Here is a 13,400-nt window from a genome sequence, read left to right as displayed (position 1 = left end):
GATTTAGGCAACTTCACTGCAAAAGCACAATATAATACGTTTAGCATCCCTCTGTCTGATCCATTCCATGTCTACTTTGAATCCTGATTTCAGAACAGTCCAGGTTCTGAAACCAAATTCTCACCTTCTATTTCAATACCAATAGTTTAATTTTTGACGTCTTTCTCAAACTTGTTCTCTCAGGAAAATAAGTCTTGTCTTTGAACCCTACCTCCCCCCACTGAATCCTGCTAACTGTAGCCTGCCAGCTGTCCCCGAAAATGAATTTCCATAATGCCTGCTACCAAACTCCCTGCCACAATTCTGCTCTGTTAAATGCTACCTAGGAGTCTATACTAGATGTCCTTGGTACTTGAGCAGCTTGCTAAAACCACCATCTACTGTCTGTGCCCAATGCAATGCAGCAAAATGTGGTCGAAAAAGAAGGACGACTTGAGGTTACAGAGCTAATAAGTAGCACAGATTTCCTGTCTCCTAATCCAGTACACATTCTATCATATCACAAATACATATTTTAAAATTTCTAATTGTTTATAAAACAAAATTAATAGCATATATGTGGAATCTGAAAAAACTGGTATCGACGATCTTATTTACAAAGCAGAAATAGAGACACAGACATAGAGAACAAATGTATGGATACCAAGGGGGAAGGCGGGGGTGGGATGAATTGGGAGATTGAGATTGACATATATACACCATTGATACTATGTATAAAACATAACTAATGAGAACCTACTATATAGCACAGAGAACTCTACTCAATGCTCTGTGGTGACCTAAATGGGAAGGAAATCCAAAAAAGAGGGGATATTTGTACACGTATAGCTGATTCACTTTGCTGTACAGTAGAAACTAACACATTGTAAAGCAACTATACTCCAATAAAAATTTTAAAAAAACAAAATTAAGCAGCATTCTTTAATGCCTATAAAATAACCTAAGATAACTCAATAGTCTTCTTTCAGCTCTCTACTCCAAAGAGAGATCCACAACAGCTAGCATCACTCCAAGTATAAGAAGAAATTCAATCTGGCCCAAGTTACTTCTTAAAATTGCATTTCCATAAATTTTGCAGAGGGATTATGGAGTAGTCCTTAAAATCGGGGGGGAAAACATATAACCCAAGTACAAAATATCTTGCTTAAGATTAATGAAATTCACTGACATATAAAGTTATCAGGTTAAACTACAACCAAAGCAGAGAGCAAGAGGGAGGGAGGGAGGTTGGTTGATTTACCAGCTGAAGAGATTAAAAACTTTATGAAGGTCTACAAAGGCCCATTTAAATGTAACTGTAACATAATGAGAACTAGCCCCTCCTATCAAAGAATCTCCAAAGAGAGGACTGACTGATGGGTTAAAGCTGATTGCCAAGTAATTTAACTTTTTTCCGTGGTAGGCAAAAAAAAGTCAAACTAATAAAGAAGACTGTCTTCTTAAAAGACAGCCTGGTGGAGGCTGCTAAGGACCAAGGTATTTCTGAGTCACACGTGTCTACCTATCTGCAACATATCCTGGATAAAAGCAGATCGCAGGATACGGCCAAGACTCTCCACTTCCCTGCCTCCCCAGAAACAAATGCCTGTGGGAAAAAAAGAAAAGAAAAATCAGTCTGTGAAGCTCAGCGAGTCCCTAAATTCACACCTAAGGACTTTCACATCCGCCAAGACAATGCAGCTTTCTGTGCAGACAACAGCACCTCTTCATTTCTCTTCCAAAACCCAACCTGAACTCAGGGAAAGAAGAATACAGTGGAGGAATGAGAATTCTAAAGGCAACATGAAAAGCTCCTTAATATAAGTTAATATACTCAATTACTGACATTCATACTTCCCCGCTACAAGGCTGCGCGCTAATCTCTCAAATGTCAACAGCCCCTACATTATCAAAGGCTGAACACACTCTCTCACTGCAGTGTAAGATAATTAACAAGGATCTGGACTGCAGTACTCATTCCTTTTCTAGAAGGAAAATCCTTCATGAAATTATTAACCTTATCTAGCTAGGGCTTACGAGAAACTTCCTAATGTAATTTATACCCAACTGCTCCTCCAGCTGTCAAAAGAGTGTATCATTTATACATCACTGCCCTGATTCTCACAGAATATATATGACCTTAGGAACCAGAGAGAAAGATGGGCAATTTTATGGCAATGTAACGGCTATAAAGGCCCACTGATTAGCTTCCAAAAGCATCTCACAGGTCTAGATGGATCTTACACCTTATAAGAGGAGAACAAAATTTACCTATGCCCTTGGGTAAACCTTTAAGTAGGGCACTCTCAACACTATCTCCTCCACAAGATATAATTTAAACATTTGTGGGACCGATGGACATTTCCCTAGACAGGGGTGATGTATGAAGAAGAGATCGTGGCCCCCTATGCGTACTCTACTGCACCCCGTCCCATTCTATGCCCAAGACTCTTTTCCTTCCATTTTGTGCCAGTGAAGTCATCATCACGCCTCCTGAGAGCTCATTCACACGAAAAACATTTTTGATCCCCCCACTAAGTACTAGTTACTTATATGGAATACCTCCTTTATCCCATGAGTGTAAAGGACTCATTTAAAATGCTGAGGGACTTCCCTGGTGGTGCAGTGGTTAAGAATCTGCCTGCCAATGCAGGGGACACGGGTTCGAGCCCTGGTCCGGGAAGATCCCACATGCCGTGCAGCAACTAAGCCCAGGCGCCACAACTACTGAGCCTGCGCTCTAGAGCCCACAAGCCACGACCACTGAGCCCACGTGCCACAACTACTGAAGCCTGCACTCCACAACAAGAAGCCACCACAATGAGAAGCCCGCGCACCGCAACAAAGAGTAGTCCCCGCTCGCCGCAACTAGAAAACAGCCCACGTGCAGCAACGAAGACCCAACACAGCCAAAAATAAATAAAATAAAGAAAGAAAGAAAAAAATAAAGTGCTGAGTGTTGGTTAGGGGAAATCAGAAACCCCCATGAGATGACCAAATCAGGATGCGTAAAGCATAGCCCTTCAGCACTTCAACATGCCATTACTTAAAGGTATTCCTCAGTCTCGCCTAAAATTAACAGCTTTCTAAAGACATCTCTTGCATCTTCTGAGCCTTCCCAAGAATAGTAGCAATCCCTACCAGTGCATGCTTAGGAGAATGCAACTACCCAACTACTCTTCAGCCAGTTCACTCCTACCTAATTGCAATCTACTAATAGGCAAGCTGACACTTAGTTTATTATTCCTTGTAAATGTCTCAAGTTCTTTCTGCGGAATCTGTATCTGGCTTAACACAGTTGACTAAAAGGATAAAAATCAATCACTCAAATGCTTAGATTCATCCTTTGTACAACTATGACATACATTATTAATCAATCATGATTCTTCCCCACAGACTGTATGAAACACGGGTATCTTTCTTAAATCTTAGTATCCTTAACATAAAGATAAAAGTGTTCAGTTGGTGGAAATGTAAATTGGTGCAACCACTATGGAAAACAATATGGAAGTTCCACAAAAATCTAAAAGTAGAGTTGCCATATGATCCAGCAATCCCACTCCTGGGCATATACCCAGACAAAACTATAATTCGAAAAGATACATGCACCCCTATGTTCATGGCAGCACTATTTACAATAGCCAAGATATGGAAACAACCTAAATGTCCATCGACAGATGAATGGATAAAGGTGTGTATACACATACAATGGAATATTGCTCAGCCATCAAAAAGGATGAAATATTGCCATGTGCAGCAACATGGATGGACCTAGATATCATCATATTAAATGAAGTAAGTCAGAAAGAGAAAGACAAATACCATATGGTGTCACTTATATGTGGAATCTAAAATATGATACAAATCAACATATCTATGAAACAAAAACAGACTCACAGATATAGAGAACAGACTTATGGTTGCCAACGGGGAGGGGAAGTAAGGGAGGGAAGGAATGGAAGTTTGGGATTAGCAGAGGCAAACTATTATGTATGGGATGGATAAACAACAAGGTCCTACTGTATATCATAGGGAACTATATTCAATATCCTGTGAGAAACCATAATGGAAAAGAATATAAAAAGAATATATATATATGTATGCATATGTATAACTGAATCACTCCTGTACAGAAGAAATTAACACATTGCAAATCAACTATACTTCAATAAAAATTTTTTTAAAAAGCAATGTACACCAAAAAGAGTATATTTTACTGTATATAAATTTAAAGTAATTTTTTAACTAAAAAAAAGATAAAAGTGTTCAAATGAAAGCCTGCTTAAAGGATCTTTTTTTTCTTTCTTATGCATTCCTTTATTTTTTACAGTTTTACTGAGGTGTGATTTACATTCCACGAAACTCACAGGCATGAGAGATTTTTAGGGACAATGGAAATATTCTAAAACTGACCGGAGTAGTGTTTGCACAAGTCTATACATTTACTAAAAATCATTGAATTATACACTTAAAATTAGTATCAAAGAGTCATCAAGGATTCTGAGAATGGGTGGTTTCTCAAAAGGGCCCAAGAAAGGAGACATGTTTTCTAGCTTTTGTCTTTGTTGAGATGTAATTCAGGATCTAGAAAAAGTTACCTTCAAACACTATCTTTGTGTAGTTATCAAGGAACTACTGGAGATTCAAAGTTGAATAAGGCAGATATGGCTTGTAGAAATTTACAATAAAATTAGGATCAAAACCTCAAAAAAAAAAACCTATTGAAAGCAGGATACAGTAGTCCCACTTATCCACATTTTCGCCTCCTGCAATTTCAGTTACCCACAGTCAACTGCAGTCCAGAAATATTAAATGGAAAATTCCAGAAATGGTTCATAAGTTTTCAACTGCACGCCATTCTGAGTAGTGTAATGAAATCCTGCACCTTCCCGTGCCATCCTGCTCCACGCAGCCCAGGAGGTGAGTCCTCCCTTTGGCCGGTGTACCCCACACTTTAGGCACTTAACAGCCATCCACGTTATCAGATACAGACTGCCGAGGTACTGTAATTCTTGTGTTCGCGAAAGCCTTATTTTACTTCATAACGGCCCCACAGCACAAGAACAGTGATGCTGGCAACTCAAATATTCTCTTACTGTGCCTAATTTATAAATAAAACTCTATCACAGGTTCACAGCATCAAGCAAAACAGTGAATTTCATAAAACCTTGAGTTTGTATATTACCAATTTATCCTAACTCCATTCTGGCTGATATATTTCACATTTACAAAATCCTTGTGGATGGTAAATATCACACCATCACATTACCAGAGTAACCAAAAATAAATAAAAATGTGATGAATATTTCAGCTTCTTTCCTTAAAAGAACAGATAATGGAAAATATAAACAACCTAGCAATATTTTGTCATACACAAGAGGGCATTTACACATATTCCTTGCTTTATAACAATTTTCATTCAGAAACTTTAATGCAGTCACCCATCTCCAAGTTGACTGCTATCAAAAACTGTACATGATTGCAGAACCAAGAAGCAGCCCTCCTCCTGTGGTTTCATATGTACTTACCTTTACAAAATTTTTGAGACCATTCCCCCAAAAATAACTTTTTTTTTTTTTTTTTTTGCGGTACGCGGGCCTCTCACTGTTGTGGCCTCTCCCGTTGCAGAGCACCGGCTCCGGACGCGCAGGCTCAGCGGCCATGGCTCACAGGCCCAGCCGCTCCACTGGATGTGGGATCTTCCCGGACCGGGGCACGAACCCGTGTCCCCTGCATCGGCAGGCGGACTCTCAACCACTGCGCCACCAGGGAAACCCCAGAAATACCTTTATGTACTTATATCCTAGGCCAAAAACTGAAAGGCTTAAGAAGTAATAAGGTAATCTGACTTATGACAAGTTATTATCATGTAATAACTATTGAATGTATGATCATTTCAAACCTACGGTCCCAAGTGAACCCCACTTACGCTCCTGAAATAGTGCTAGGAAAAAAGAAGTCTAATACTGACCTTTGTAAAAAACCAAGACAACAGAATAGTCATCATGAAATAATCTAAACAAAGCAAAAAAACAGCCAAAGATTAAGACATAAAATGCACCTCTTTTAAAAAAGACAAGAAAAATAAAACAGAAAAATGTGGGGCAGAAGAATACAAAATATAAGAGAAGAAAAAGGGAAGAGAAAAATCAAAAGAAAGAAACATAATAATTTTTCTTCTCCACTCAAGAAATTAGTCACTCATCCAAGGAGCCCACGGATGGAGAGGTACCAATTGACAAACAGAGCTCTTATACTAGATGTTATTGCTTAAATGTACATTGCATGTATTTTTTGCCTTTAATTATCTGAAATTTTAATTGGAAATATAAGACCTATTAATTAAAATTTAAAAATTAATAAAGTACGATATATACGTATACATAGTAATTCTATGTATGAAAATGAATAGGTCCTAGTTGCCTGTGGCCTGAACTAGTATCTAATCACCTATGAGTCACCCAGCCACTACTATCTCCAAACTAAATCAACATTCCTCAAAGCATAGCTGATATGTTTCCTCATCTCAAAAATGCGAGTTCCTTAAAGAACAGAAAAGCCAATTAACACTCCCAATTACCTGCCTTTCACACACCCATTCTCCCACCACAACTATCACCTCTACTCCCTTCCTACACACACCCTACAGTGTCAGCCAAGCCGCACCACTTGAAATTTTCCAAATATAAACTGTGGCTTCCTGCCTCTTGTCACTGTTCACAATGTCACTTTGTCTGGAACACCCATCATGTCCAAATCATATCCATTCTGCAAAGTAAGTCCTAATGCCACCTGCCATACTCCCCTGATCCTTCAAGGAAATAATATCTCCTTTATCTGGATCCCCACATCACTATATGTGCACTCTTTTAAGGCCCTTACTTCTTTCCAGTTTGCAATCCTGTTATATATGTGTGTGTATGTGTACATATATACACACACACAAATTTAAATAGAGAAAGAAATATATATATTTGACATTACATATATATATATATATATATATATATGTTAGATATACAGTTGACCCCTGAACAGCACAGTAATGGGTTAGGGGCACCAATCCCCACCCCTAGCAGTCAAAAATCTGTGTATAACTTTATAGTCAGGCCTCCCTATCCACGCATGCATGTAATACTCAACCAACCGGAGATCATGTATTCCTAGAGCATGTATTTAGTGGAAAAAATCCATGTATAAGTGGACCTGCGCAGCTCAAACTCATGTCATTCAAGGGTCAACCACATATGCATATACATATATGTGTATATTATTTCTCATTCAAGAATATGAGACCTTGAAGTCAGGATTGTTCTCCATCTTTATATCTTCCACAAACCTAACATTGTGTTGCACACAGCAAGCCACAATAAATAAGACAGTAATGGAAAGGCCAAATAACAATAGAACAGACTTTCTACCTCATCAATCTTTACTAATACAGGCAGACAATTCCCCTAACAGAACACATATACTTTTTAAGGGACAATAGATTAATTTTTTTAATGTATATAAGTGCTGAGAAAGATATTAATAACTGCACTAAAACAATAAAAATAAGTTGAACTAAACCAAGAAAAGGACTTAAAAGAGCAAACCTCACTTGGGGTTTATATAATAAAACATGGTATCAAAGAAGATGTAAACATAAAGAAATAGGTCACCCTCAACAAAAATCAAACCAGCAATTGGAGCGTCATGGGTGCGATATATGGTGACACTGTGAGTATGCACTGTCTAGCCTTGGCAAAATTCAAAACAGAGAACTAAGCAAGTCAAAGCAAAACACATTCCATCCCCTTTCTAGCAGCAGAACTTAGTGATGACACATTAGTGAAGCCATGCAAGGAAAATACAAGATCTGAAACATAAGAACAAACATTAAAAGGCTATACTTTATATAAGAAGTTGGCAAGAGTAAAAAACAACAGGGACTTCCCTGGTGGCGCAGTGGTTAAGAATCCACCTGCCATTGCAGGGGACACGGGTTCCAGCCCTGTTCCGGGAAGATCCCACATGCCGAGGGGCAACTAAGCCCAGGCGCCACAACTACTGAGCCTGCGCTCTAGAGACCGCGAGCCGCAACTACTGAGCCTGTGTGCCAGAACTACTGAAGCCCGCGTGCCTAGAGCCCGTGCTCCACAACAAGAGAAGCCACCGCAATGAGAAGCCCGCGCACCGCAATGAAGAGTAGCCGCCGCTCGCCAAAACTAGAGAAAGCCCGCGCGCAGCAATGAAAACTTAACGTGGCCAAAAATAAATAAATTAATTAATTTTTTTTAAAAAACACAATTTTCGGGCTTCCCTGGTGGCGCAGTGGTTGAGAGCCCGCCTGCCGATACAGGGCACACGAGTTCGTGCCCCGGTCCGGGAGGATCCCACATGCCGCGGAGCGGCTGGGCCTGTGAGCCATGGCCGCTGAGCCTGCGCGTCCGGAGCCTGTGCTCCGCAACGGGAGAGGCCACAACAGTGAGAGGCCCGTGTACCGCAAAAAAAAAAAAAAAAACCACAATTTTCTTTTTCTTATAATGTTTATTTTATCATCAAAAGAAATATTTGATTTACGAAAACAATTATTTGCAGCTTATACAATTACATTCAATTTTATAAAATGTGAAGAACTCTACTCTGAATGTGATCACTCAGCTTCATCTAAAGTAAAACAAAGTTGTATTAGCATTTCAGATTTATTGTATTTAGAAAATTCTTTCTTAATTTTTAAATTTTTTAATTGGCTAGACTTTTGAAACTGATCTTCAAATTTCTTAAGGATATACCAACAGACTCTTCAAGACAGGATCTACACAAATCAAAAGGTAAAAATTAATAGTATTATATTTATTCAATCCTATCATTTCCTGAATATCCATTATGTATTTAATCCTCAAAACAACTAGTGCCTCACTGAATACTCATTTCAGTTCCTTTTTCTCCCTTCCTAAGAAAGATTCTTAAAATAACTACATAGAACTTCTAGAAATGAGAAATATAAAAAATGAAAGTAAAAATACAATGAAACTAAAAATACAATGACTAGTTTTAAAAAGAGATAAGGCACAGAAGAAATAGTAAATAGAAGATATATCAGAAAAAATTAACCAGAATACATGATTTTCTTCTAAACAAGATCATATGTATCAATTCATTATAATAGATATCAATAGTGCTTCAAACTACTTTCTTCCTTAAGTAAATAGCTATACAGAAAAAATTGAAATAATCTTTTACTTCTCTTTTTCAACAACAACAAAGGGGAAAAAAAGAGAATGAGAAAATTAAAGGTGAGTCCAGGATACTCAACATCTAGATAATAGACATTCTGGAGAGAAGAGAGGAAATAGAGGGGAAGAAATAATCAAAGAAATAATTCAGAGAATTTTCCCAAAGGTGAGCATCCAAATTGAATGGCCAACACCATGGATATTTGAAAAAAAAACAAAAAAACCTACTCCAAGACATAACACAGTCAAATTTCAGAACACTGGGGGAAAATACAAAATAAAATCTCAGCTTTCAGACAGAAGGGGGACCAAAAAAATAGACCAAAAAAAATGGATTTTACACTAGAGTAACATTAAAACTCTCAAGAGCATCTTTAGACATACAAGCCCTCAAAAAATATACTTCCCATGAATTCTTTCTTAGGAGGTTACAGAAGGTTGTGATTCACCAAAATAGCCAAAGGAATCAACTAAAATAAGCTAAGCACTATTTACAACAGCCAGGACATGGAAGCACCTAAACGTCCATCGACAGAGGAATGTTTAAAAAAGATATGGTACAAATATACAATGGAATTATTACCCAGCCATAAAAAAGAATGAAATAATGTCATTTGCAGCAACATGGATGGACCTAGAGATTGTCATACTGTGAAGTAAGTCAGACAGAGAAAAACAAACATCATATGATATCATTTATATGTGGAACCTAAAAAAATGGTACAAATGAAAATATTTACAAAACAGAAATAGAGTCGCAGATATAAAAAACAAACATGGTTACCAGGGAGAAAGGGGGTAGGGAGGGATAAATTAGTAGATTGGGATTGACATATACACACTACAATAAAACAGATAACTAATAAGGGCCTACTGTATAGCACAGGGAACTCTACTCAATACTCTGTAATGACCTATATGGGAAAAGAATCTAAAAAATAGTGGATATATGTATATGCATAACTGATTCATTTTGCTGTACAGTAGACTCTAACATGACATTTTAAATCAACTATACTCCAATAAAAATTTTTAAAAAATAAAATGAGCTAAAAGTGGTTACCTTTGGAAAGCAAGAAATTGGGTGGAGGAGTCAGTTTTTCAAACTATTTAATACTTGGAACTACGTGCAGATATAATTCATAAAAGGTAAATTATAAGGAAAAAAAAGTCACATGTTGGGAGAAGATACTCATCATGCATATAATCAACCCAGAATTAATATCCAGATTATAGAAGAATGTCAAGATCAAACAGCCAATAAAAAAATAAGAAATGATATAAAAAAGCATTCTACAGATAAGAAATATGAATGGCCAATCACATGAAAAGTTTCACAATCTCATCAGTTATCAGGGAAACTCAAATTAAAACTACAATGAGATACTCTTTTACACCTACTAGATCAGCAAATATTGAGAGGCAATTCTCTCAATATTTCAAACTTTTTCATTATTATTATATTTGTTAATGGTGATCTGTGATCAGTGATCTCTGATGTTACTGTTGTAATTGTTTTTTGTTCTGTATTTTTTCATTAAGCTATTTACATTTTTTTTAGACAGAATACTACTGCACACTTAACAGACTACAGTATAGTGTAAACATACTTTTATAGGCACTAGGAAATCAAAAAATTCGTGTGACTTTCTGTATTGCACTATCCCCTTTATTGCAGGGGTCTGGAACTGAATCCACAGTTGTGCCTGTAGTGGTAGGAATCGACTATGCAGCAATCAATGCAGCCCTACCTTGCAAAGAAGGAAAGGAGAAGGGAAGAACATCTATTGAGGCCCTGCTATGCAAGGGCATTTCACATGCACTCTTTTTTAACTCTCTCAACAATGCTATGTGTTATGTATTAGCCTCATTTTACAGATAAGAAAAATAAGATTTAGAGAACTAAGAGAGAAGATATCCCTCAGTGGATATTCCCAGTGCCCAATCGGACTCAAGAGAAGCTCAGTCTGCCAAACAGATGAGCATGAATGTTCAGAAGATGATTGCAACAGGGACTTCCTTGGTGGTGCAGTGGTTAACAATCCGCCTGCGAATGCAGGGCACACGGGTTCGATCCCTGGTCTGGGAAGATCCCATATGACCCGGAGCAACAGAGCCCATGCACCACAACTACTGAGCCTATGCTCTAGAGCCTGCGAGTCACAACTACTGAGCCCATGTTCCGCAACTACTGAGCCCTCGTGCTGCAACTACTGAAGCCCATGTGCCTAGAGCCCGTGTTCCACAACAAGAGAAGCCACCACAATGAGAAGCCTGCGCACCACAACGAAGAGTAGCCCCCGCTCACCGCAACTAGAGAAAGCCTGCGTGCAGCAACGAAGACCCAACGCAGCCAAAAATAATAAATTAAAAAAAAAAAAAGAAGATGACTGCAACAATATTACGGACGTTAGGATAACTATACACAAGGGGAGGAAATAAAGAAACCAAAATAAAAATCAGAACGGACAACTTCTTCTCTCTGAAACTGTGCCAAGACTTCTACATCCACCTAATACTCCACCAAATACGAGAGCAAACAGTTGCTTACCTGTGCCCAGGATGGTAAATAGCTGTGTTGATTCCATGAGGATAATGACTACTGAAGCTGAAACAGTGACTCTCTTGATAGCTCTGATTTGTTCCAACACTACATTCAAGAAGGTAAATAAGAAATAAATACCATTAAACCACAGTTAGATACCACTATATACCCATTAAAATGTTTAAAATTAAAAAGATAGACACCACCAAATACTGCTGAGGATATAAAACTACCAGAGCTCTGATAAATTATTAGTAGGAATATGAATGATATGACTACTTTGAAAAAGCTCTGGCAATTTCTTATAAAACCAAACTATCCACCCTATGACTCAGCAATTCCACTCAAAGATACTGACCCAACAGAAATGAAAGCATATATTCATAAAGACTTGTACAGGGACTTCCCTGGTGGCCCAGCGGTTAAGACTCTGTGCTCCCAATGCAGGGGGCCCGGGGTTTGATCCCTGGTCAGGGAACTAGATCCTGCATGCCTCAAAGAAGATCCCACATGTGGCAATGAAGAGCCTACGTGTTGCAACTAAGACCCGGCATAGCCAAATAAATAAATAAATATTTATATTTAAAAATAAATAAATATTTATTTATTTATAAATAAATAAATATTTATTTATAAATAAATAAATATTTTTAAAAAAATAAATAAATATTTTAAAAAAAAAAAAAGACTTGTACGAGATTAGTCATAGCAGCCTTATTCACGAAACCAGAAACTTAGAGGTCCATCAATAGAAGAATGGATAAACAAATCATGAGTGTTATGGACTGAAGGTTTGTGACCCCCATAGATTGAATGTCTGTATACCCCAAAACTCATATAAGACCCTAATGCTAATGTGATGGTACTTGGAGGAGGAGTCTTTGGGATCTATTAGGTAGGGCAAAAGAAAGGAACCCTCATGAATGGGATTAGTGTCCTTATAAGAAGAGGCTGGAGAGCTAACTAGCTCTCTTTCCACCATGTGTGGATTCAAGGAGAAGTCGGCAGTCTGCAACCCACAAGAGGGCTCTTACCAGAACCTGACCATGCTGGCACCCTGATCTCAGACTTCCAGCTTCCAGAACTGTCACAAATAAATTTCTGTTGTTGATAAGCCACCCAGTTTATGGTATTCTGTTACAGCAGCCCAAACGAAGACAAATGAGATACTCATACAATGAAATACTCATCAGCCATAAAAAGAATAAATTACAGATACATGTAAAAATAAGGATGAATCTCAAGATAAGCTGAAGGAAAGAAGACTTAGACAAAAGAGTACATACTCTCTGAGGCCGTTAAGGTAAATCACTAGAACAGGCAAAACTAATCTATGATGGAAAAAAATTATAAACAGCAGTTGCTCTGAGGGTGGGTGTGGACAAAGATTTACTGGGAAGAGGCATGAGGGAACTTAACAGCATGATGGTAATGTTCTGTATCCTGACAGGGGTTTGACTTGCACAAGCGTATGCATTCGTCATAACTCACGGGCTGGTACGCTTAAGATCTGTGCATTTCACTGTATGCAAATTTTATTTCAAATGAAAGAAAACTATAAGCAAATATTGAACTTGAATTAATGAACTTTAATTAATGATATGCATGCTAAAGTATATATGTACTGACTCTGAAATATATTAAAAAATAGAACT

At 37.9% G+C, this 13,400-nt stretch overlaps 1 protein-coding gene across 3 annotated transcripts in view; it reads right to left on the bottom strand.

Annotated features, from left to right (window-relative positions):
- Positions 1 to 13,400, bottom strand: part of NBAS (NBAS subunit of NRZ tethering complex) — a 339,511-nt gene that overhangs the window by 299,567 nt on the left and 26,544 nt on the right. For all 3 annotated transcript variants that reach the window (XR_009566136.1, XM_030844571.3, XM_030844572.3), the window contains exon 9: positions 11,752 to 11,850. Coding sequence is in view for 2 of the 3 variants with exons in the window: in XM_030844571.3 (XP_030700431.2) it covers positions 11,752 to 11,850 (99 nt within the window). In the remaining variant the exon portion in view is untranslated. The remainder of the gene's footprint in view (positions 1 to 11,751; positions 11,851 to 13,400) is intronic.

This window comes from Globicephala melas, chromosome 12 (assembly GCF_963455315.2).
Source record: "Globicephala melas chromosome 12, mGloMel1.2, whole genome shotgun sequence".
NCBI lineage: Eukaryota > Metazoa > Chordata > Mammalia > Artiodactyla > Delphinidae > Globicephala > Globicephala melas.
Note: the sequence above shows the minus strand (reverse complement) of the source record. Positions and strands in the feature narration are given on the sequence as shown.